We start from the raw sequence: 26,010 nt of genomic DNA, 5'->3' as shown, positions 1-26,010 counted from the left end.
TTTTATTGCTTTCCAACCTTCTTCTTACATTAAAAATGGCTTTTTTGGTATTGTAGAAGGGTAAGTTACTAAAACAATTGAAAGGATTTTTCACATTAGTGTTAAGAAAAAGCTTTACCTTGGGTCTGACTCTTTTCTTATCTTAAATACAGCAAATTTCATCCAAACTGCCTTGGTGACTGCCAAGGGAAGCAATTTCATTGTACCTTTTTGCTTAGGTATGCTGGTTAAGGCAAATCTTTCTTCTAAATGCACCTTTATTTTTAGTGCGCTCACACTATCCTTTCTTTTTTTTTGTATAAGGGGCTACTAACAGCTTAGCGCCTTTAGTGTGATGCTTAACGTGAAAATGAAATGAGTGACAAGTAGTAAATATTGCAATATATGCAAGATATACGTAGCAACAAATGAATATGTGGTTATAAATAGAATAAACAACAAGCGACCTGTGGCCATGGTGATGAAATAATGAAACAAAGGTAGTACACAGGCTTGAGTGGATTATTAAAGGTGTCAGAAGAGCAGTGAAAATTGCAAGGTATCGGTGAAATACTGTATGTTCAAGTTGGGGTTAAGGGAGTTGTACAGAGAGAGAGAGAGAGAAAAGTCATAAGGTAAAGGCAGGGAGGTTAACCAGGCTGAGCCTAGTAGGCTACGCTGCACTGGGGATGGGGGAAAGGGGATTGAAAGAGGAGAAAGAAGAGAGAAGTTCACACTTTGCACAGTTACACAGACAAACGTTCATTGCTGAGTTAGTCACAGGCGGTCATACAGACTAGCGCATTTAAAAAAACACAGCAGCCTTGTACAGGTCTTGCAAACAGTGTACTGGGCACTTGTGGATCAATTGTAATGAGTGAAACAACAATGTGCTTGCACTTACAATATATTCTCCCCGGCCTGCAGGTTGCAACCAGCCGTGAACAATGTGAAGGTCCTTCCATATGGTCCCATGCTTGTTGCCCTGGCAACATGCCATTCCTTGCACCTTGTTGATGGGGAAGTGGTGGGCTATGAGATGGACATCAAGACTCTGCAGACTATTGATTGGGTGAGAAGTGAGCACTGGAATTTTCTATTCCAGAAATTGTGGCATAGAAGCTATCGACTCTTTGGGACCATGCATTGACAAACGTGGTGCTGCATGACTGAGAGTTCAAGATGATTCAAGATATGGTTGAGATTCAGTTTACTAAGTTTATTATTGAAGTTCAGTGTTTGACAGTAGCCCAGCTGGTCGGGATGGAACATGGTGAAAAGGTATACAAAAACCCAGGGTACTCCACTGGTGTCTACGCCAGTTTATTATTGTTTAAATACAGTGAATGGGTTAGAGATAATGTACAGACGAGTGTCCCAAAGTCAAAGATGGCAATGGGACCCTCATATTCAAAACATATTCGTATGTAGAAACTTTGCTTTTGTGTAGGCAGTATGAAAACGTGGCAACATGTCTGGATCTGTCTGTTTGTTAAAATATTACACATTTCTTGAATTATATTAATTTGAACCCTGTTATGGGGACCAATTACCTGTGAACACATCTATGCAACAACATCAACAAGTTCTTCAAGTGCCAAAGCAAGGAAAGTAAGCTTATACATATATTAAAGGGAAAGATGAACTTAGCTTAAGCTGTAAGAATTTTCTTTCAATCTTAATTTGTATTTTTTCGGTAAAACAAAACTGGTTTGCAGAGAAAATAATAGTCAAAGTTTACTTTTTGAATTTTGTGCCCAAACTGTAGTGCAAATGGCATCAGTGTGACGTCACAAACTTTTCATGTATTCGGCATGTCATCATCCAGGAAAAGTTGCCACAAGTTGCCAGCTTGAGTCTTTGCTCACTTCCAAACACAATGTAACCTTTCTTTATCAGTATGGGATTAACCGGCACCAAGCAGGCGCTTTATATATCGATGATCTTTAGGGGAAATTACTAAATGGTATTTCTAAATTTCTAAATGGTACCATCAATTGTCTTTCATTTTCACGTCCTTTCTGGCTTACAAAGCAACCGCCCACAGGAAGATTAATCTGTTTGGGACTGTGGAAGTGTAGTACACTTTACTTAGTATTTCTCTTTAATGTCCATTTAAGAACATTGAATGAGAGTGGATACTTACTATCAATTAATAATGCACAGTGCTGCATTACTGTTTAAATATTGTGCAACTGTCATGTTTGCTGTTCAGAGATTGGAGGAACCAAAGCTTGGCGAGCCTGTCCCTTTTGAAAAGATACCGGTTCGCATTGTCATGCCAAGAAACTTGCGACTGGTGAGTGTAGCCCTTTCCCTTACTTTTCAACTTCAACTTCAACTTTATTAATTCTTCTAGTACACGCTAGAAACATACTCCTGGGATAAAAGCTGCCATAAGCAGCTTGACTGGACCCAAGAGACGTTGTACATGGCAGGGCGATAACAGAGAGTACTTTAAAACATCAAACATCATTTCTGCAGTATGTTCCATGACATACACAATTTGTTAGATTATGTTCAGTGCATCTTTAGCTATGTTTTATATGAAACAAAAGTTTGCAGGTGAGATCATGCACTGCCAATTTGGCCATGTCGTCATGTAATGGTGCTGCTTTACTGGGCTTATCAGTGTATAGCGGGCCCTAGGGCTGTGGGATTTTGTACAAGTATGCAGTAAAATCTCATCGACACATCCATGTTTGTGACGTTTTCACAACTCGGTCCTATGCTTCGAAGCACCAGTCCCATTTTGTTTCAATAAGGTCATATGTATTAGCTTCCTGTTTGTTACATTTCTCTTCTCATTTGTCACACCCCAAATGTGCTGCAGTGCACAACCGACGCGGCCGTCGGCAGTCATCAGCCACGCTTTTGTTGGCTGCTGCATGTCACTGCTGAAAACTATGGCTTTCACCATAACCATTGCCCAGATTGTCGGTGGTCACTGATTTCACCATGGCTCTTGAGGTCAAAAGCCAAGAGGAGGTGCACGAAGGGGTAAGGGGTCGCCCCATACCCCCGTGCTCGGATGGTGTCTCATGACCTTCGATACATTGTGTGGTTACTTCAACATACAAGGCTGCACAAAAAATGAAAAGGGGCTGTGAGTGCTCGGAGAGAGGCTGTTATTATCAAACATACGACCCAAGTGCCAGATGGACATGGCAAGTTTAATGCTGTGTTGATTTACAGCTTCGACTGCTTAAAAAAAGAAAAAAAATACTGTCTACATCGTAGCGATCATGAGCTTTGCTGAGCAGCTCTTCTATAGCTCACTGGCTTCCCATTCAGGTTCAAATAAGGTTTCCTGGGTGAGTAGCCCTTTGTCTCATCAGTAGCGCTGCTGCAAGTGTTATTGATTGTTTTGATGGGCCTTTTGAGTGCGCATCTGTTTCACTGCATGTAGTCAGCCACCACTGTTCTTCCACGACTTCACTTCATCGCAGAATCTTCGTCTTGCAGTGATGCGTTGCCACCTGGCATTCTGCCAGCAGCATTGTTGTCACCAGTTATAGTCACGTACTTATACTTATGTCCCCTCTTCACTTATGTTCTACTATTACCTTTATATCTATTTTATCGTAACTCTTCTCCCCCATCTCTCTTTTCTTATCCCTATATTCCCTTCTCCCTTCGCATCTGGTTAACCTCCCTGCCTTTCCTCTCTTCTATTTCTCACTCTCTTTCTTTTTTACTATCTTTTCTCTTAGCCTGTATCTTTTCCACGGCTGCAGAACACTTCAGGTGTGTATGTACTTGGAAGTGAGGCAGTTAAGATGCCCATAGCCCTTCATTTCCTTCCTTCTTTTTTTGTCTTTAATACACTAAATTACTACTGCCTATCTCTTGTTTCCACATTGCAAGCCAACAGTATTAATTAATCAATTAATTAATTAAACAACCAAACAAATAAAGAGAACTATGTCGACACAACTCTGCCTTGCCACCACCCTCACCACCTCAGCAAGGACTATTATTTGTGCAAAGCTCACCTATCGGCTGCTCACATTTGTTATGGTGTACATGCTTGGGAAATGTTCCGCCTGATTAAATTGCAATGATATTGTGGCAGTGGTTTAGTGCTGAAGTGCCCCATGTTGTCTATGTGCTTCTTCCTCCTAAATGCAGACAGTACTGTAGCTAGGTTCAATGCACTACAGCCTTCAAACAGGGTAACATAGTTATGTAGCATTAAAGCTATGATTATGAGTGGTATTGATGGATTCTGTGATGTGATGGTAAATCCTAGTTGATGATGCACAGTTCACTTTCCGTTAGCCAGCAACTAATCTGTTCTGTGATTTTAAGAACAAATTACTCTGTTAAACTATGACAGAGACATCCAACCAATGACACTCGTACTGTGGCCTATTTAATGTTGACCAAATTGTCATCCGTAACAACTGTCGCTGAAAGGGAATAAGTTTTCCAAGGTTTTCCTCAGCCTTATGCACATGTACCTCAATGTATTCGGAGTTCGGTGGAAGAAAGCACAGTGTGCATTTGTCCATATAATAAAGCGTATAATATTTCTTTGAACTACAATTGTCTGTAATGTCTGGTTGTTGATGTTACTTATGATACAAACAAAAACCAGCAGTTCTGTAGATTTCACTTGAGCCATTTTCTTTTATGTCCATATATAGCTGTTGCAAGTTATTTGTTAATTTATTTTACTATCTGCGCAGAGCAGCACAAGCCTGGGTATTGTAAGGCAGTTCCCATTTGAGTCCCAGCTCCAGAGAGCAAGTGTGGTTGTTACGGCAGCAAGCAGCAACATCTTTCACATCTACTGCAAAGGTGCTCCAGAAGTCATCCAGAAGATGTGCTTGCCAGAAACAGGTATGTCATCCGTTATCTGCCCACAGCATTTCGTCAAGGTTATTTGGTTATGAAGCACAGACAAAGTAGTGTGAAGTCTTGTGCAGGGCTTTGAAACCCCTGCATGCACAAGTGTGATGCAGTCTTTTCATTTCGTTCTATTTCAACCCTATCATCCTTTATGCCACTTGGCCTCTTTGGTAATGATGCAGGCAGGGATTCATATTCTGCACTTGATGAAGTGTTGAAAGTATTGGTTCGGAATAAAGCTAGAAGAAAACAGCTGTGTTATTCTGGCCATCATCATCATTAATAGGTGAGAAGAGAAAGCACCACGTTGCAACGCTTGTAACATCTTGCAGTTTTATTATCTCTCATATCTGCAAACTGTCTCTGCTTTCTATGCTTTCTATAAACACTGAAATGAATTTCAGTAATCTAATCAGAAGGGGCCATCCTTTGGAATGCAGAAGTCACAAAGAGGCAGCAAATATGGAAATATGTATGCTTAGATTCTTAGTTTTTTAGGTATTATAATGATTGCAATTACATATTAGAATGTACTACATATTTAAACAATCTTGATTTAATTAAAATTTTATTCCCACATTTTAGTAAAAGGACTTCTCTTGGAAGACTAGATAAGCTGAATAAACACATGAATCATCTTAGAAGACAAAGAAAACATGGCTAGTATGATAGACATGAACACCATGTTTGTAATCTAATGAACCAAAAGGCCTAATACCAGTAGCAGTAGGCCTCATTTGTGATTGCAATTTCAGATATAATTCTTACCCTTAGTTACATGTGCTTAAAAATTTTAGAAGTGTGACATGCCTTTCAGATTCATTCATAAGTGGCGACAAACTCATTTTTCTTAGGCCTTTAGGTACCAATCATTCTATGTATGTAGTTCCAGAAAGCTTCAAGGAAACATTGGAGAGTTACACAAGGCATGGACTTCGTATTCTTGCTGTAGCTTCCAAAGCTCTGCCAAATGATACAACTTGGGACCAGGCGCTGCACCTGCTTCCAAGGCAAGCATCACCTTTTTTTCTGCATACCTACATTCGTACTGAAACATTGTTGTAGGGGGGTGTTTAGACTGGAAAAAGTAAGTCACAATTTAGAAAAAAAAAAAGGAAATCACACGAATAATACATGGGTAGGCACAAAAATATACGTACAATTCTTTATTAATTTCAGTCTTTCTGTGTAGTTTGCATAAAAATTGCAGTTCAATGTCTGGAAGTACAGCTGCCATCAGACTTAACCCAAACAATGAAGACACATATAGCATCGTAACTTTAACAAACATGACTCAAAAGGAGAAAACATCAAATGCTTTGGAAGGAGGATGCAATAAGCCAGCACATTCAAGACACCCCAACCATAGATCGCTAGCACCCTCTGCAGGATAAGCAAAAAGCCACTAAGGGCATGTTTGGGTTAAATGTGATGATGACTGTAAATGTGAGAGCATACAGTGCTTTCCATTACATCACCAAAGCTCAATTATGATATTCTTGACAACCACCATCACATTTTTTGTCTATCACAGAGCTCTTATCTCTCCAAAAGTACACTAAATCATCTAGATTTTTTTTATTCAGACAAAAGCCAATTGCAATAAAACCAATGACACCTAGCACTGCTTTTACATAGAAGTAACCAGGAAATAACTAAATATTTTATCTTTGCACCACCAATTATGTCAAATTGCTGATTTTCAAAAGGGTGCTCTGACACTGACGTCATGACCATGAACCTTTTCCATTGAACATTGTAGTTTCTCTTTTATCTGCTGGTGTTCCTGCATGTGCTTTACAATATTTTCTTCCTGTCAACAGCACATCCTTATAGTACTACAGTTGAAGTGTTCTTACTGTTGAAGAAATGAGTTTTCACCATATTTGTTGCTTTATTGCAACCACACTCCACAAATATTGCAGCACAGCTAATGAGTAGCATCCGCCTCAAGCGCAAGCCATGCTCTTTCTATTGGGTGTGCACTAGTAGTGCCACCATGGCAAGCCCTGCTCCACTTAAAGGCCCCTTCAAGAAAATTTTGGACCACATAAAAAGTGTAGCTTGAGATGGTGTAGATATGAATCAACCTCTGTATGAAGTTTTGTGTTTTAAATATACAAGTAGATACATCTCAAAAGGCTCACAAAAATATATGTTTTTCACACCAGAACTTGCTGCTCGCCAGAAATGACACGGTATCCAGAGTGTTGACCTGCGCAGCTCCTCAGCATGGCATCTGAGATTGGGTGGCACCTGTGGTGTGCTGAAAATCCCGGAGGCCATAGTCTGAGATTCGCGTCACGTTTGATAATCATCATGTGTACACGTCGTCTGCTTAGGTGCTGTTGAAAGAATTTTAATAAGAAAATGAGAGAATTAACAGTGCTGCAGCTTTGCCAAGATTGTGTTGGCAGTACATACTACTCTTTTATAACCAATTTAGCCAAAGTGAAATTTCTTTACAGTCTTCCTATATAGAAACGCCACAGTATCTGTGGAATATTGATCAATGTGTTTACTGTCTTGGCAGTAAACACTTGGCAAGTAGCCCAAGTAACTCTCATTGTGCTGCTGATATGAAATTTAATACAGCTAACCCTTACATACTTTTTTTTATATATTTAGATATGTCCTTGCCGGTGATGTATCCATGAAGCCCGCCGCAGTGTACACTGTTGTTTTTGCTGCATGCCATACTTTATGCAGGTGCTAGCATTTCAGACTTAGTTAAGGGCTAGTGCTTCCTCCTTGATGTGGTATTATTTTATGTGTGGTATTCATTTTCCCACAGAGCAGAACTTGAGTACGATCTGCATTTTAGAGGGTTTATTGTGCTCCAGAACAAACTGAAGCCCGAAAGCATGTCAACCATCACAGCCTTAGAAGAGGCACATATAAAGACTGTCATGGTCACAGGTACTGATCCCATTTACATTGTTTTCTGCTTCTGAAGGTTTGACCAGCTCCTTGTGTTAAAGGTTTGGAAGGTTAAGTGTAGAGGACAGACACAAGAGAAACGAAATGGACAATGCAAATACTGGCTATGAGCTATCCTTTAAAATGCCTTATCTTTAAAACCATGAAATTTTACCAACTCGCTCAACTTTCTGTCATTCTATACTTCTGTTTGTTACTTAGTGAGAGGTGAAGCCTTAAATTTCCTGCTTCTTTGCTGGGAATGCATGCTTTGCAAAGCAGTCATTGGAACAAAAGCTTGATGACATGCTATGACCTGTTGCTTTTTATCTACACTTTTTTTATCTTGGTACATCAGCAGCTTTCCAGAATTATAACTCAGGTTTTTCATGATGTACTAGTTGGACTAACTGTTCCAATTGGACAAGGTCATTACCATATGTAAAGTTAGAACCACTACAAACCAACAAAATCCAGCTGTTACTACTTGTGATTGTAATTGGAAAGTGCAGTATAACCGTTCACTTGTTGGGTTCACATCTTGTCAAGGTCCCTAAATTCTCAGAAAGTGTTCAGGGGCTCCGAATGATGACATGAATGACTACTACCCGTAACAAGAAGAAGAACCTTTATTGCTCTCTGCTCGTTAAATACATACATGTTGCAAGGTGCCACTCCCTTGCTCTACGCGCCATCTTGTAACTGCAAACTCAAGCACAAGGCGGTGACCACTAAATCTTCCTTCCCAAGACAGCTACAGATTCAACCTGCACAATGGTCTCACTGCGCGACCATATCACATTCTCTTCCGTTTATTATGATGAGGCCAACTTGCTTCCACAGTTAGTCCCTGTATTTCAGGCTAAGGAGGTGTGGGCACAGGTCGCATAAGCGACGTGCAGGAAGAACTTTGTAGTGGTGTTCCTGGTGTCGACAGCAAGGCTGCTGCCAGTCCTTGGATACTCTGGTCTGCTGAGAAAGGCACTAAGTGGCAACGATTCCTCTGCAGAATGCTGCTAGAAGTCTCAACCACATACGATCGAGCTCACTGAGCTGGACTGAAGACACGACCGCTGCAACCAATGTCCTTGATCCACACATTGTCTAATGGTTTCAGAGGACTCGGAGGGCATGCACTGTGACACCGATTGTTGTTTCTTGCCTGTTGCACCTTGGCCGTAGAATCCTATGCCCTGAATTCCCTGTGACTTGGCAATGGCGGCAGAAGTCGTTCTGGCAGTCCCAACACGCCCACTCTCGGGCGTGTTCTTGACAGCAGCGCACCCCTTGATGCCCTTCATGAAGCAGTGTGAGGATGTCCTGGCATTTAGCAGATGGAATGACAATACGGCGATCCAACAAAAGCAAGCCATCATATACACTCAGTCTGTCTCTCTCTTTCCAGTACAGTGCTATGTGGATTGGTACTCTATTCTTGGGTGGCCAGCCTCTATCACAGTATGTCACAACTGAGGTACACTCTCCATCCTGACCTTGAAGACGATGGATATCGTCTAGTCGACTTGCACTAGTGGAGGTAACTCCTTGAAGATCTCACCTACATAAATTTCCAAGTTGTTAACGGCTTTCGAGTTTGGTTAGTTGCAGGGTGCTCATGGTAGCATATTGGCCTTAGGTAAGAGTTTCCCTGGTACATATTTTACAGTGTACTGATAGCGCACCAGCTTGATCCGCATTCCCTTTACTTAAGGTGGCAAGTCTTCCAGGTCCTTGCTTGAAAGGAGGGCTACAAGGGAAAGATGATCTGACTCGACCTCAAAGCTTAGACCACGAAGCTACTGGTCGAACCTAGTCACAGCCCATGTGACAGCCAGAGACTCCTTTTCCATTTGACTGTAGCATCCTTCTGTGGGAGTGAGGGATCTTGAAGCGTAGGCCACAGCATGTCAAATTCCAGAAGGTTGGTCCTGGAGCGAGACGGCTCCCAGGCCATGAGAGCTTGCATCAGCCGATACTATAGTCGGGCAATGTGGGTTGTACTTTGCCACACATGTATCGGAGCTAAGGAATGACGTGATGCAGGTGAAAGCTTGTCCTTGGCTGTAACCGCAACCAAGAGTGAACGAATGGGTGAAGAGATGTCAGACAGGTTTGGTGCAGGCCACATGGTTGGCCATTCCAAGCCATCGGCGAACACCACTGACATCGACTGGTGGTGGGAGGTCCATGATAGCGTCAACCTTATCTGGGTCTGGTGAAATTCCTTGTGCGTTCATGGCGACTCCAAGGAACTTGACTGAAGACACTCGGAACTAACATTTATTTTCGTTGAGAGTGACTCCTGCTTGATTTAGGGGAGCCAGGGTGTCAGTTAGGTGTTGGTCGTGCTCCTGGTGGTCCCTGCCGAATACTAGTACATCGTCTATCATACTGACGACTCCAGTAGTGCCCTCTAGTAGTCGTGACGTGAAGCGTTGAAAATATTCTGGCTCTGTCGTGATTCCGAAAGTAAGGTGTCTGTAGCAATAGTAATGAACATTGTCGGTTCTTCACTCTCACAACTTAGTTTGGTTTGATGGAAGTATTGGAGAAGTTTCAGAGGCAGTGACTGACCAACATGACTACACCTAATATTACACTCACTTATGAAAAAAGAAAGAAAAAAAAAGAACAGGTGAGGCATTAACCTGGCATACCTGGCATTTGCAAAGTGACCATCTGAGGGGTTTTAACTTGGTTCCAGCGTCTGATAACCATGCATGCTGATCAGACAAGCAACAAGTACTGAACTGTGCATCTCCTCCTTCCATGCTTTTTATGAAGTGCATTGCTATGATGAATTTATCCAAAAACTGTGCTCATCTAAGGTGGCAAACTCTGAGCATGGCACTGCATGTGTAATTTGCAGACTGCCACACGTCTGCCCAAGAGTCTGAAGCATTCAGATGTTTCACTGCGTAGTAGATCTTGTTCACATTAACTTGTGCAATCTACTTTCTTTCCATTTTGTGGCTTTTCAGGAGACAACCTGTTGACAGCCGTGGCAGTGGCCAGGGATTGCAACATGATAACAGAAACCGATGCAGTCATTCAAGTTGAAGCTGAAGCTGCTCAGCACGGAACCATAAAAGCTGTCTACAGCTACGTCAAGCTGCCTGGCCTGAGTGAAAAGATTCCCCTTTCCTGTAAAGCATCAGCAGATGTACGCTGAGTAACAATTGCTGATTGTCTCTTGGTACATATGGGTACAAAACTTTGTGGACCAGTGTTGCAGAAAGGGAATAGAATTTTTTTGCAGTTTATGCATCTAACCTGGAATCGGATACTGTAGCCTGAAGCTTTGCATGAGCGCACCACATCACACCGGTTGATCTGTTCCTGGTTGTGTGCATTGGCATGAAGGAAATTCAGCTTTCTCGCAACACTCATGCTTCACAGAATTTTATCCTCAACTGTGCATGTGTTTATACACAGAATTACAGCCACTATATACAGTGTCTGTTGTGCCTTATCACTCTGAAATTAACCACATGTTGTCATATCTTGCATGCAAGCATGTTTTTGGTGTTTGCTGGGGCCAGTAAACTTAACCATGCGTTAGACTTTTTCATTGCACGCCTTCACTATACTATAGTGTACCCTGCACTCATGACATGAGCTTCTTTTTTTGTTCCCCTGTGAGCAGACCGCTCTTGATCCTTCCTTCTCTTTGGCATGATAATTACAAGAAAATGCTACAACATCATTGCATTTATAAATTTTATGCCATGCTCGAAAGTCTCTTAATCAGTGTTTTAGTTTGTGATCATTGTTCATGATCAACTGACATTCGTAATCAATACGAAATTTGTTCTCTATTAAGAGCAACATTTTGTCAACAGTTTACTTCCCTGTGGGCTCTAGCGCTGCATCCAATGTCTAGTATACTCACTGTGACAATGGCAGTTACACATAATATACAAAAGTGATCTGACGTCCTAGGTTACAGAAGCACAACTTGTGGCTGGTATTAATTAAAGGAATTTTTGTTTTCTTGGATTTAAGGCCTTATCTGGCTGTAGCTAGTTAACACATCACAGTGGCTCCTCAGTGAGCCTGCCGGTCCATGGCTTAGGATGTCATCACCTGGAGCCTTGGCGCTTCTAAAGTAGTGTTCTAACTTCACAACAAGAATCTTAGCACTTAGTAGAAGATGAAAGCAAGCTTATAAAGGTTTGAAAAGACATTTGAGCACAATAAATATGAACCATAGGTGTTGTGTATACTATTGTGATTTATAACAGAAGATGGTGGTAGAGGTCTGAGATGCAGGTGTGCTGCAACTGGTGAGACATCACCCACTACACTTGAACTGGTGTCCTGCAAACAGCCTGCTGAGATGGAATATACCTTGCAATGGAGCAATCACAAACACACCCTTGGCTGTCGTCAGTACATTTTGTTCACACATAGGTGGGAAGAGTCGGTCTATTTGGGTGTGTCATAGGCCTATGCACGAGAAATGAGACCCAGCAGCTTAGTAATTTCTTTATATGAAGGATGAGTCACATTTTGGGGTAAAGCGTTTTAATAGTAAATCCTGCATGCTTCATTACAGCAGGCCTTTTATATTACTTTTTGAATTAGCAGAGGAGCCGCATCCGCTTTCTAACATATTTATAGCTGCTTATAGGCTACTGGATATACTCTTGCATTTCTTTTTTTTTTCCCAGCTTACTGGTAGTGTCTTGAAACATTATAGAGACTATATTTACACAATGTTCATTAATTCTATATTATTGTGTTTTGTGTCCTCCGTTCAGCTTCTGCAGAATCAATGGCTTTTCCCCATGCCGGCTGTGTGACATTATGGCAGCCACTATGACATCACTGCGTACCACCTGTACGTTATCTATTATATCAGATGGTACAGAGAGCTAGTTGACTTTAGGAGTGGTCTTGCAGGAGGCTAGGTTACTTTGTGCCTTTTTTTAATGCTTAGGCAAACAAGGAATATTGTTGTGTTTATTTTCAGGATATTGCTGTGCCACTGCTTTCGGACTGCAGTTACTATTTGGCAGCTGATGGTAGAACATTTAACCTCATTCGACTGCATGACAAGACCCTCTTTAGGAAGGTGAGAACTCCTGTCACCCTTTTTATTTTTTTCCCCCCTAAATAAATGCATTTCTTAGTGTTTGCACTACAGTATATCTCATTATTTCTAGGAAAAGTTTACAATTTTTTATATTCTTATATGTACAAAGTTTCCAAAATTGCATTAACATTTCATGCTACCTCAAACTTACGCACTTATTTTCCTCCAAATTCCAGACCCCCAAAATAAACATTTTATTGCAGGGTTTAATGTCCCGAAATCGCGCTGTGCCATGAAGTACAACGTAGTGGAGAGCTCATGCAAATTAATGTAGACTACCATAAGTTATTTAACGTGTATGCTATTCACAAGCATTTTTGCATTCTGCCCCATCAGAACGCTGTCACAGTGGCCAGAAATCGACCCCATGATGTCATACTTGGAAGGAGAATGCAAAACCTACTGAGCCACCACGTTTCCCGAATATAGTAAATGTGTGCTTGAAATCAGTTGTTCATATTGAAACTTGTACATGATGACCTGATTTAAGGCTGTCTGAAAACCCTTGGAATCTTGGAGTGCTTGACTGCACTTTACTATATGATACCTCAATATGTAAAAAAAAAGCTTCTTTATTTCTCTCTCTCTTTTCTTTATTTTGCTTCTCACAGAAGCTATAAAGAGGTGTCTGTGATTTGTAACAGCTCTCTGAAATGGAAAACATGGTGTAGAAACACACTGCTAAATCAAGGATATAATGCACAGCATTCAGGGGGAGGGAAACACCATGTCAGAAACACTGTCACATCGTCAATTGCTTTAAACATGAAATTAATGATGTGTCAGGTACAGTTATATTGAACTGCACTGTATTTCAATGGCTTTGTGCAAAGGTAACTGTCATTACATTAACAAAAAGGCTTTATTTTCATTTTTTAAATCTTTATGCACTTCCTTTATTTTTTTTATTTTTTTCCAGCTTGTTCACAAAGGCAAGGTGTTTGCCAGGATGCTACCTGAGCAAAAGTTGCAACTCGTTGAGGCTCTGCAGGACATTGGGTAAAGTACTGTCAGCCCTGATTTGATAACTTGTAGTGCAGTAGTGTTTCATGTGGGAGCTGCTACACCAGTCGTGTTTCTTGGCTGCACGAAGTCTGCATGAAACTGAGGTCAGGGCATCATTGAAAACATTTATTAGTCAAGTTTTCCTTTGACATTGTGCAGTGGCTAGTAGTGTTGTCACAGCTTGATTTTACAGGCTTTCTTTTATGCTTAGTTTAACTTGGAACATTTCTTACATTTACTTATGCTCTTATTGCAACATAATATGCTCATGTCCGGGGGTTTGAGATTTTAGAAGAAAAAAAATGCAGAAGCTTTTGGAGTTCGCCGTAAAATTGTCTGGTCACGTAGCACGTATTAGATGTTTATTTTAATGCAGTAGCGCAGGACAGTCCCTAGCTTTTGTTCATGATGTCAAAACAACGCTGTTGGTGGGCCATCAATCGTAGGGGTAGCGTTATCAAAGGCGTGTGCGGGCTGTTCCTGATACCAGTGCATAATGTGTCCTCATAAGGCACGAATTTTTTTGTGTGATGTTTTCTGTATCTGTATGTGCGCTTCCTGCATGACAAGCTCTTATGACAGTCAGTGCGACATTTCGTCTTGATAGTTACCTGTTTTCTGCTATCACTGTCACTAGTACTACCATTGTCTATTCCTTGCTTTGACCATCTCCTCTGCCATGATGCTAAACTGGGAAGCTAGTTAGACGGAATAGGCAGCCACGAAAATGCCAATTGGAGACAACCCGAAAAATTCTGGGATGCCTAATGTAAATTCAGTGCAGATCAGGGCAGCTAAGTTTGCAACAACAAGGTGTACGTTGCTTGGTATTTCAGAACTGGCATCTGACACTATTAGTGGGGCATTTTTACAAAATAGGGACCTGTCCTCTTTAGACAGCTGCACATGAGATAGCTGCACTTTAGTGTGTGCACTTGTGAAAGCACACTCTAGTGCAAGCTTTGAGACTTTGTTTGGATAACTTTTTATTTATTTGTTCATTTAATGATACTCTTGGCTGTCTGAGCAGTTACAGGGTGGGAATGGCCAAATGAAACGCACTCTCAAAGTAACAACGATAATGTGAAGTGTGATGATAAAGCGTGCAGAACTTAATCTAATTGACACATAGTTATTACATATAGTGTTTACACAATTCAGTAGAAGTGAAGGGCATGGAACATTCATTAGAAGTACTGTTATGCATCTATTTCTGCATGGAGCAAAATTAACTTGGGTGCATATGACGGTTCATACAACAAAATGCACTTAATCGCTAAAGGATGCACATGCCATGCGAGATTTGCGAAAAATAGACTTTATTGCAAAAGAAAGTAAAGGCCAATTGGCTATGCTTTGTAATAGTTGAGTGACTTCCTTTGCAATAGGGTTCATACTATGTGTACGTTATGCTTCATTCTTCATGCAGCTTTCATGCGTTTCTACAGTGCTGCGTTCATGTAATATTTTGTAAAATATGTGCTGGCTACTTTCAGGCACCAGGTTGGAATGTGTGGGGATGGTGCCAATGACTGTGGAGCGCTCAAGGCAGCTCATGCCGGTGTCTCCCTTTCTGTGGCTGAGGCGTCTGTGGCATCCCCTTTCACCGCTCAACGTCAAAACGTTCAGTGCATGATTGATGTGATAAGGTGGGGACACTTGGGTCATGTGCCAGCTCCGTTCTCACATTTCCTATGTTTATAATGCCAATGAGGAAGAAAAAGATGTTTATAAGATTGTATATTGATCTTTGTATATTGATAGTGGAACTATAGTGATACACTAGTGATAAGTAATGTTGTGGTTGTGCAGTTTGGTACCACATCAGAGTTTCCTTTAGTTGAATTATGGTGCTTACTTATGTTTTCAGTGAAGAGTTCTTGCTTGTATGCTCCAGTGAAACTGTGTACATTAATCTAGATAAGAAATTCTGAGATCTGTTACTATATGTAAAATTTGACATTTAAACACCTGTATACTATATGCTGCTTTTAACACTGTGAATTTAATAATCACAGGCCCTTTTATCTAAATATATTGCTCATACAAAGACAGTTAAAGTGCATGTGTAAAGAATTACGATATATGTCCAAATTTTAAGGGTGGAGGGGGGACACACCAGTGCAATCATTTTGTATATTGCTGTAATCATGGGTGCAACTCTTATCGCCATTCAGGTGTATGATGTAGCAACAGTGCTTGGCATGAGTATTTGGAAAGATCTTTAACAGAAACACAATTGATAGTGCAGAAACAGCACACTATTCCAGCTGACAATATTTCCATGTAGATTAGTAAATTTTAATGAGTAGTCTAGCATGAACAAACTCACAGATTCCAGCTTTTCATTCAGTACCATTGTAAGCAAGCCTGGACATTACCACTACATATCCATGATAGCGTGATGCCATTGTACAACAAGCTTCCAGCTACGTCATGCAGTGTTTTTTTACGAAATTAACTTCTTTCTTTGTATCTTTTTTTGGTGATGTCTATCTTCTTTTCTGTGCTTGTAGGGAAGGTCGGGCAACACTTGCTGCAACATTTGGAGCCTTCCGTTACATGGTCTGCTACTGCTTTGTGCTTCTGGCGGGAGCGCTCTTCTTGTTTTGGGTGAGCACACGTTTACGAATGCACCTTTGAAAAGTGCACGTATTCAACGTTGCTGAGTTTGTGTAATGAGGGGCAATGCCAGCACATGATCGAGTAACACAGCAACCACTGACCATTGACTATAATGCAAAAGCAAGAAAGAGAACTGCATACAAATAAAAGCTGTGCTGGGTTTCAGCATTCATAGGTCTGTTCTAAAGACATGAAAGGCGTGTGTAACTAGGATAACAAAATAAACAAACAAGCCAAATTTTGATAAAAAGAAGCAGAAGAAAATGAACCAACATAATAAGGCAGTAAATCAGATATATGGAGGCAAGTGTGAAGCTCGGTGCTTCCTTTCTTCGGATGCACAAAGGCCTTCAGTGCAGACCCAAAGAACTGTGGAACCTTGTTGGTAAGTTCCAAGTTAATTTTTGCACAACCTGAATAGAGTACACTTGAAATATTCCACTCAGATTACATGTTTTCCTCAATAATACCTTTCTCTCGCTTCTTTTTAACATATTTAAGATGTTCCGCTGTGCCACCTGGGGTCAATGTTTTGAAAGCTTTCTGCTGTGAGGAGAACTCAGGACAGTGTATAACAGTTAAGATGCCAAAAGTTATTGTATACATGCGCACATGTTGCCTACATGTATTTTGGTTGGTGCTGGGCGTGATAGCACCCTCTTTGTTAACATGTTATATGTTCACATTATAGTGCCTAATAATGGGAACGTTTTGTAGTTAAATAAGTGCCTAATAGTGTAATGCTTATTACATTTTACTTTAAATTTGCTTTGTTTTCAGGATGGACAAAAGCCATCTGAAGGAGCTTACGTTTTCATTGATGTATTCATAAGTCTTGTTCCCCCTATGATATGTGAGTAATTTTTATTAATGTTGCTGTACATAATACTCAATTTAATTAACATTGTTGGTTTGATGAGACCACTTTTATTTTTACTCTTATAGTTGGAACAACTGGACCATATCCTGCACTCACCAGGAGAGCTCCTCCTAAAAGCATTTCAAATATTGTATCATTCTTTTCCATATTATCGTTTGTGATCATACAAACTGGATTTCACACCGTGGCTTACATCTTCTGTATTCAGCAGCCATGGTAAGCATGTATTACAGTAATCTAAGTAACCGTTATGTCAACTGTGGTTATGAACATCCAAGTAATTCTATTATTTCAATGCGTATATTTGTGCAATGTAATTTTGCATGTGTTCACATACAAGCTAAGGATTGCATGGAGTGTTGTTTTGGCAGTTTTAAGTATTGTCCACAGCAAGTAGGACTTGAATCATTGGGCTTCAGTGAACATCTTTCAGTGAACTTGAGTTTACTAGTGAAGTTAAGTGCTAACAAATTAATTAATTGCTTGTATTTGTCTCAGTCAGTCAGAGATTGACCCCAGACCGAAACTTGTTGGAAAGCTTGAAGACCTTGAGCCCTGTGCCAAGGCTGCCCTCATGGCAGGTCCAACCACTGATTTATTTTTGATGGTTTATGGTTTTCTTGTTGCACATGCCATGGAACACTTCTCAACGCTGATTTTTTCTTGTTGTGGTGAGAAATTTTGCAGTGAAGGAGAACTTCGCCAATCCTATAATACCTTAGTGACATGAGTGTTTCTAACTATACTATATTTGTCTGTTATTCAGCTGAGAACCAGTGCACAACTTCTCACAGCCTTCACAACCTATGGTGGTCTTGTGAAACTTGCTCTGAAATTAGTGTGATTATTCCACTCTGCATTTATGCGTTGTATATATTTTGCACAGCAAGAGGGACAAATGCAAAGGAGAAAATGAATGGTGGCACCACTGTCTCTTGCAGGTATAAGCCTTTTGTGTTTAACAGAGACTTGTTGCACCAGCCACCACAGTCCTACGTGGCCACTGCAGTTTTGAGCGTGAACTGCATGTCCTATGTGATTGCTGCAGTCATTTTCTCTCCTGGTCCACCCTTCAGGAAGAGCATCATATCAAACAGTACGCAAGTGGTTTGCTACTTTGTCCTGTACTGCAGGAATCCTCAGAAAAGAAAAGAGATAAAATTATTTTAATGTTTATTTCTTTGTTTTCAGAAATGTACCTAGTGGTTGTCGCAGTGGAATTTGCTGTTGTGTCATATATAATTTTGTATCCAGCAGAGGTCATACGGAAGTATGTTAATGTAAGTGAAACACTCCAGATATTGCTACAGTGCTTGCTGTCACATTGTTCGGAGTTCTTCCCAATATGCTGGGATTTTTGTTGCGATTGTACTGTTTCATTTTTCAAACACAATTGGTTCAATTTGTCCTGTTATGATGAATTATCTGAACATCTGGATAAGGTTCTCATTGCTACTACCAGCAAAAAAATATTTTGCCTTTGATAATTGATGGCTTGTAAAACTCAGCCATTTGGCAGTCAGCCCATGAAGACAGAGGGATAATGAAAGGCAGGGAGATTAACTATACCTTGTCTGATTTGCTACCCCACTCAGTCCATGAATTTTCCTCAAGCACAAATACACATCGAGGTAACTATTCCATAATAACTCATTTCTGAAAATAATCCCAATCACGTGCATATACTGAGAAAACATGTGGCGCTAAGCAGTGCTAGTGTTGCAAAAGAAACAAGCAAAGGTTTATTAATTAATATTATCACTCATGGTAAGGCTAAAGAGGAAGCTTTAGCTCAGGGCCAACTCTGATCCCGCCTATTCAAATACATCTACAACACAGAAATGCTTTTATGAGGCAACCTCTGAATCAATTTGAATGAAATTTGTTGCATATAAGTAAGGAAGTTGAATTGTAGTGATTGTAGGAAGCAGAATTTTTATATGGGTCATGGTTTTCTTCTTGTACAAAATTGCCGAGTATTAGTAAGTTAAAATAAAAATAGAAGCACGAAGCTTACAAACCCGTAACTGTGCACTAAAAACAGATATCGCAGTTCTGTGAGCTGCATACATTAGAGCATCAAAAGCAGACTAATTTGATGTATGAATGTGTAGCTTACTTGATTTTGTTACATTGCTCTCATAGGTTTTGCTAAAGTCTCGCTCACATATTAGGGATATACTTCAGAGGGGTGTATGATACATCAATTTTGTGTGCTTTATATGTATTGTTAGGTTCAGTTTGCGGAATTGTGATATCATGTTTCATTGCTGAATTACAAAGTTAACTTGATGGTTCTGCTTTCTTAAATTTTGCAATTTTCAACAATATTTGTAAAAAAAATTGACAGTTTCAATAAAAAATCTGCTTCCTACAGACACTAGATTTTAACCTTTCCTACAAGTGCAACAATCCTCATCAATTCCGGCGCAGTGGTTGCCAATAAAAACATTTTCTCCATTCCCATGTATTTAGATAAGAGCTCCTGAGCTAAAGCTTCCTCAGTTTTCAATTGGCTATTAGCAATCTACTTTAGTATCTCTTATTGAAGAACTTGCACTTTAACAATCCTACTGTTATTACCACCTCTCTTGTACCTCTCTAGTACTGTCTGTCTTTGCTATGTCTCTCTCAGACCAATTGGTATTCATTCTCAATGAAACCACACAATATTTAGGCACCCATTGGTTCCACGGGGTATTCCCTAGATATCTGTAGTGGATTACATATATCTAAGCAGACGTACTTCAATATCATAAATGTGAAGGCACTGTTTTGCATACGGCACATGTCGCTGTTTAAAACGACAGAAAATTATTCACTGGGATTAACTCAAATCTCGTGCACATGTCATGTATGACAGTTTGCCACTATTCAAAATTTCACATGATCTCATGAGGCTTTTATCGCTCTTTATTTGATGATCTGTGGCTCATTTAAAAGAAAAAATATATATCTATAGATTTTTGATGGAAGCAGATCTTTTATTTAGGCCAACAATTTTTACACAATTACTGACATGAAATTTGACGTATACTTTTGTCAGGTTTATCTCTGTGTAGCTCAATATTTTTTAGATATCTATCACAATTCTGCGATTACTGCATGTATGGGGTCATCTGAAGTGGATTACATTTATATATCTTGCAACACTTCAAGATATATAAATAATTTGTAAATACAACTTTAGCTAAGCCTTTGTAAACAAGGTGGCAATTTCACATTAGTTGTGAACTGATGCATCATATTTGTTTACTTTAGGTGCTCTAACAGATTTAATTTACAGAATTGTGATACTATCCATTTTTGGTGCAAAGTTACGGATTTCAAAACATTAATGTTTCAACTCATCTCACATTTATTGATTTTCTGGAAATTTTCAGAAGGAATTTGTGACCCAAAGTAAAAATGCTGCCTTCTGTATTGCTATAATTTCGATTTCTCACTCAATTTTCATATTCACCCATTTTATTTAAGTCGATTCAACAGTTGTCTAATGAAGAGCGTTCCTGCATTTCAGATAATGTTTGAATGAGGAAATTGGAGTAGGCCCTAGGCTTAAGCTTCTTCCTGATGGTTCTTTTTAGCAGCATTGGCAGAAGGGTATGCTTGGGAATACTTACAAATGTAGGCTTCCGTTTTTAAAAGCAGGCTGTGTGGGTAACACTGCCTTAACGATGAAATTGGACTATGTATCTTACATGTGCAAACAAACACCTTGGAGAAGCATGAGTTTGACGTAATAGTCCTGCGGAAACTCTCAAGGTGTAGAGAAGTAATAATTAAAGGGAAAATCAGACATCCACCTGTTCGTAGCAATTGCTACAAAGGAAACCCACACAACCCGTATGGGTTTGTATTGGTTCCTTTTTAGCAATTGCTACTAACGGATGGATGTCTGATTTTCCCTTTAATTATCACTTCTCTCCACCTTGCGGGTTTCCGCAGAACTATTACATCAAACTCTTGTCTTTGCTTCGAGTTGTTGACAAATTTGACTTCGCCCTGCCATCTGCTAGCCACCTGGTTAGCTCAGATGGTAGAGCAGCTGCCCCGGAAAGCCAGTGGTCCCACGTTCGAGTCCTGAGCCAGGACAAATTTTTCTTCAACTGCGAGGCTTTTCTTTCGAGGAACCCATATGGGTTTCCTTTGTAGCAATTGCTACAAACGGGTGGATGTCTGATTTTTCCTTTAATTACCTTGGAGAAGCACTTCGTACAGGATAAATTCGGTTCAGTGCGTGGCTTGCGACTGTGTCATAGACTGTGGTTTCGCTCGGCTGTATGCATGGTGTCAGAGCATCACATGTTTACGTTGAGTGAGGCATCTCATGGTGAAAAACATGTCCAACTTTACTCTGTGCTCTACTTTCAGATATTTAAACAAGAACAGCATTGCTCACAAATTCAAAAGCCTAATTTGCTTAAACACCAATTGCCACAAGCACGGGATATACATATATTTTTTTTTAATTTTCTTTAGCATTTCACCTATATACTGACATGAAAAACTCTTAAGATTGTCTTTGCTCTGTTTCTTACAGTTTTTGGAGGCCCCACAGTATGAGTTCCATGCATTTCTTTTTGTGCTGTCTCTGCTCAACTTTATTTTTTCATATTTATGGGAGGTAAGATTTTGCCATTTCCCTTTTTACATAACGATACTGTAGGCAGTTTTCTAAGAAATATGGCATACATATTCATGTCATGTCTTTCAGGTTTTCCTGATTCAACAGTTTTTATTTAACTTTGTCATGCCATGGCTTCATAACTGGAGGGGACCTTGTCACCTATATGAGAAGTTGGAACGGGACCTCATGGCCGATCCTTTATGGCCACCTGTCGGCACTGCTGTTAGCTCTGAGGATGAGCCTGCTTGTGAGTAGTGTGATAACTGCATTTATTGTTAATTGATGAACACTGTGTTAATTTTTTTTCAAGCCATAATGTGCTTTAAGCTGTCAGGAATCAAGAAAACATTGTAGGCCATTGTAGGTAGTGAAGCCAGTTTCCTACAGCAAACGTGCGTACGCTAGTGGATGCATGCGTAAGCTTTTAAGCCTTTTTGTGGGCATTCTTAAGAGATGGGATACAAGTTAGTTCTAGAAATGGGGAACCCAAAGTTAGAGGACACGAACCGCCAGGCATACAAAAGCACACTAAGAGTACCAAAGAATGCAAAAGGCTTACAATGGAGTTTTGGCTTTTGTGATTGCTAAGCTAGTTAGGTTAATTATTTCTAAACTCTATATTGTTTACAAGGCTTATGTTTAATTTTCTATAAACAAAATCTTGAATTAGAGACTGTTTTTGGGTGACAATCTACACGCTTTGTGACAATTTCTCCGTGGATCATAGGTGGAAAGTTTTTATTTTTCCGGAGGGGGGAGGAGGATCAGCTTTCTGAAACCCATCCACGTATGTGTGTATGTGTGCGTGTGTGTATATATTAGCTTTGATAACAGTTTCACTTTAAACTTCATGTGGCCTTGAAGAATTGTTCACTTGGAAGAATTGTCTTGTACTTTGCTATCATTAACACTGCTCCGCCTTTCCAGCGAAACTGCAGCCTTCTTTTTTTTGCTGTGATTCCAAGTATAAGCACTGCTGCACATGATTGCTGCAGGTTCTGATTTCCAGTGAATCTGGCTTAGTCTCATTTCTGTTACTGAGTGAATCATATATAATTAAGACCTCTGCATGCAAGTGGTGATGTTTCCATCCCTAATAAATGTTGTAAATTATTAAAGGAGTTCTTATTTTTCATGAGTCGTCAGCAGTGCCTGCTGGAAAGAGAAGCAATACTGAGACACATAATTCACGTGCATTTCATATGCTGTTCATAAAAGACTCTGCCGAAGGGGTCACTGAAGTCTGCATGTTATTTTTCTGGGTCAGAAAAGTCTGTAAGGCACGTTGAAGTGAGGTGAACATACAGCAACATATTCATTCTCTAGGTATAAGCTATAAGCTATCCACACCATTAGAAATAATTGGTCGGCTGCCTTTTTCTCTTCAATGACATCATAAACTTTGTCCTATGTATATATTTAAATATATGGTACCTGTGCATGGTGTCCACAGTGGAAATTTAAGAAAGAAGTGTTGAAGAGAATAAATACAGATAAAGTAGCCGCAGCTGGTGCTTCTAATGCGCTTGTCCTCCTATTGTCAGGATTTGCAGAAATAAAGCTACAGTATGGATTAAAATCTGTGCACATCCGCACCAACAATGGTGCAGTAAGCTCTTAGCCACAATGAAATTTTACAGCAAAGCTGTTAGCCTCTTGGTGGTCGGCATTTTTCGTGTCCGTCTGTGAGCAGAAATTATCATCATCAGCAATGGTTCATACCTCTCTCAGCAAGCAAAAATGCAATGGCTCATCCCTCTCGTAATGAAGAGGCTACAAGCACTCAGCAAAGTGAAGCGAACAGTGCATACATTCATTGGAGTCACACATACAACGTGCAGAACAGTGTACGTTTAAATAAAGAACAAGCTCAAAACAAGCATATATCATCATCAACAATGGCTCATCTCCAGTAAGGCAGAGGCTATACAAGTGCTCAGCAAAGTGAAGCGAACAGTGCATACATTCGTTGAGATCACCCATACAGCACACAGAACAGCATATGTTTGAATAAATAACACACTTGAAATAAGCATCTGAACCATAAATTAAGCATTGCATATCCCCCTCAGCAGTTGCGGTGGTTTGCAACAGCTTCACTAAGCATCCACTAACGCAAAACCGGGATGGCAAGTTTATTTATTTATTTTTAACGAGCAAACGTGCATGCCTAATTTCTGAAATTGGTGAGATTATGTGTGTTGCTGCGAGGGAAGCGAGTACCGGAGGAAGACACCTGGAGGAGGAAAATAGAACCGTGCGCCAGGGAAAGTATGGACAAGCGCGCTGGAGTTGCTGTAGATAAACCGTAGCCACCTATATAGTTATATAGGAGGTTGTGGAGACCTACATAGGAGACCTAGGAGACCTACACCATGTTTACAAACAGCGATAGGCCTACTGCACTGTCGCGTAGGCTGCGCCTAGATTTTCCACCCCCACTTGCATGCTATATAGGATGGCTCTTTTTAACTGAAAAGGTAGAGGCAACTCAAAAGAAACCTCAAATGATGTGGGTAACAGAACTCTGGTAATAATACTTTGGGGGGGAGAGGTCTCTGCCCCCCCCCCTACCCCCCGTCGTTGGCGCCTATGCCGTGGAGTCAGCATTACTGTAACATAAAGAACACATCTGTATCCGAATAATTCTTTTGCCAAGCTGTTCAAATATTAACATTGTCCCTGGAATTGCTGTCATAGATACCAGAATATTGAACAGCTCTAAGTGGCTGTTTATGGAACCGTGCTTTATGACTTGATGTTCTCCAAGCTAACTGCGCTTCAAAGCATATAAACGTGGTTGGGCCTTTCTTCCAATGTGTACCACTTTCCATTACAGAATCAATTTGATTGATTGATCGGTTGATTGAAGTGAATTTTTTTGTTAATGGTGGACATACATTTCTCACATTGCATCATACATCTTCCACATTTAGAAGCTTCAGTGTGGCATATAGTGCAATATGTGTCAAGTCTACAGCATAGTGTGCATTCACAATGCTCACCATGCAGATTATTTCATTCCAGCATCTCCTGAACATGACCCATCATCAGAACTCCTGAACCTGCCTGCCAGTGAAAAACAAGCAGCGAAAATGAAGTTTCAGTGTGAAGAGATTCATGAAATGAGTGTGGTGGGTAGGCCCGCACTCACATTCTCCACATTTCGTGGTAGCAGCAAGAAGCGCAAGAATGACGCTTTGAGGCATGAATAACCAAGGATATATAACTGTGAAAAATCTGTAAGTGTGATGCATATTTAAACAGCCATTGCCAAACATTGTGTGATTCATATGTGAATGATAATTCACATGCATTTTTGTTCGTGTGTAATAAAAATCGTTTTGATAAGTTGGCCTTGTGCCTCATTCTCATTTATACTTACAGGTCACATTATTTTCATTTCTTGTTATTATCAAAAATTCGGGTCCCTGAAGCTGATGGTCAGGAAGGGAAATAGAAATTTCTAATATGTCATTGAGTGTTTTGGATGTATAATGTGATGGGTTAAATTGTTAATAACCAGCTGAGTACTTATTATTAATAAGGCAAGCCACCAAACTATAAGCTAGGTAAGAGCGCAGAATTATAATTTTATAGGTCACCTTGTTTCTAAGAAAATTTGTTTGTGCTTATGTAATGATTGTTGTGTATCAGCATGTGATGTACACTGATAAAATTCTTGCACATAACTAAAGTTAGCATTACTGGTTGAAACGACATGAAGAGCAGTAGTAGTAGCTAGTATTTATTGCATTTACAGAAAAAAACAAAAGAGGGATAAAAGGAACGGCCATGGGTATCATAACTGCCCTGCTTTTAAGTGCACGCCTGAACTGTCCTTTGGCCATGGAGAGGATACACGGTAAAGGACTAGAGAAAAGGGAGAGGAGAGTTAATAAAAAGAGATGTTGCAAAATATAGCAAAAAGGACAACAAGAACAAATTAAGTAAACGAAAAATCTGTGGGAAGAAAAAAGAAAGAAAAAAGCTACCAAATTCATATTTGAATAAGGCCTT

General features: G+C 40.1%; 1 protein-coding gene across 3 annotated transcripts in view; it reads left to right on the top strand.

Moving 5' to 3' along the window:
* The window catches only part of LOC126531048 (polyamine-transporting ATPase 13A3-like), a 41,944-nt gene extending 16,599 nt beyond the window's left edge, over positions 1–25,345 (top strand). For all 3 annotated transcript variants that reach the window (XM_050178426.3, XM_055070922.2, XM_055070921.2), the window contains 17 exons: positions 907–1,051; positions 2,195–2,278; positions 4,671–4,824; positions 5,720–5,843; positions 7,628–7,752; positions 10,734–10,915; positions 12,728–12,829; positions 13,770–13,849; positions 15,352–15,504; positions 16,372–16,468; positions 17,261–17,333; positions 17,426–17,576; positions 18,302–18,456; positions 18,552–18,640; positions 21,904–21,987; positions 22,078–22,237; positions 25,018–25,345. In XM_050178426.3, coding sequence (XP_050034383.1) covers positions 907–1,051; positions 2,195–2,278; positions 4,671–4,824; positions 5,720–5,843; positions 7,628–7,752; positions 10,734–10,915; positions 12,728–12,829; positions 13,770–13,849; positions 15,352–15,504; positions 16,372–16,468; positions 17,261–17,333; positions 17,426–17,576; positions 18,302–18,456; positions 18,552–18,640; positions 21,904–21,987; positions 22,078–22,237; positions 25,018–25,205 — 2,146 coding nt within the window. In that variant the 3' untranslated portion in view covers positions 25,206–25,345. The remainder of the gene's footprint in view (positions 1–906; positions 1,052–2,194; positions 2,279–4,670; positions 4,825–5,719; positions 5,844–7,627; positions 7,753–10,733; positions 10,916–12,727; positions 12,830–13,769; positions 13,850–15,351; positions 15,505–16,371; positions 16,469–17,260; positions 17,334–17,425; positions 17,577–18,301; positions 18,457–18,551; positions 18,641–21,903; positions 21,988–22,077; positions 22,238–25,017) is intronic.
* Positions 25,346–26,010: the final 665 nt, after the last annotated feature.

Source organism: Dermacentor andersoni, chromosome 5, assembly GCF_023375885.2.
Source record: "Dermacentor andersoni chromosome 5, qqDerAnde1_hic_scaffold, whole genome shotgun sequence".
Classification (NCBI taxonomy): domain Eukaryota; kingdom Metazoa; phylum Arthropoda; class Arachnida; order Ixodida; family Ixodidae; genus Dermacentor; species Dermacentor andersoni.
This window is presented reverse-complemented; position numbering and strand designations above follow the sequence as displayed.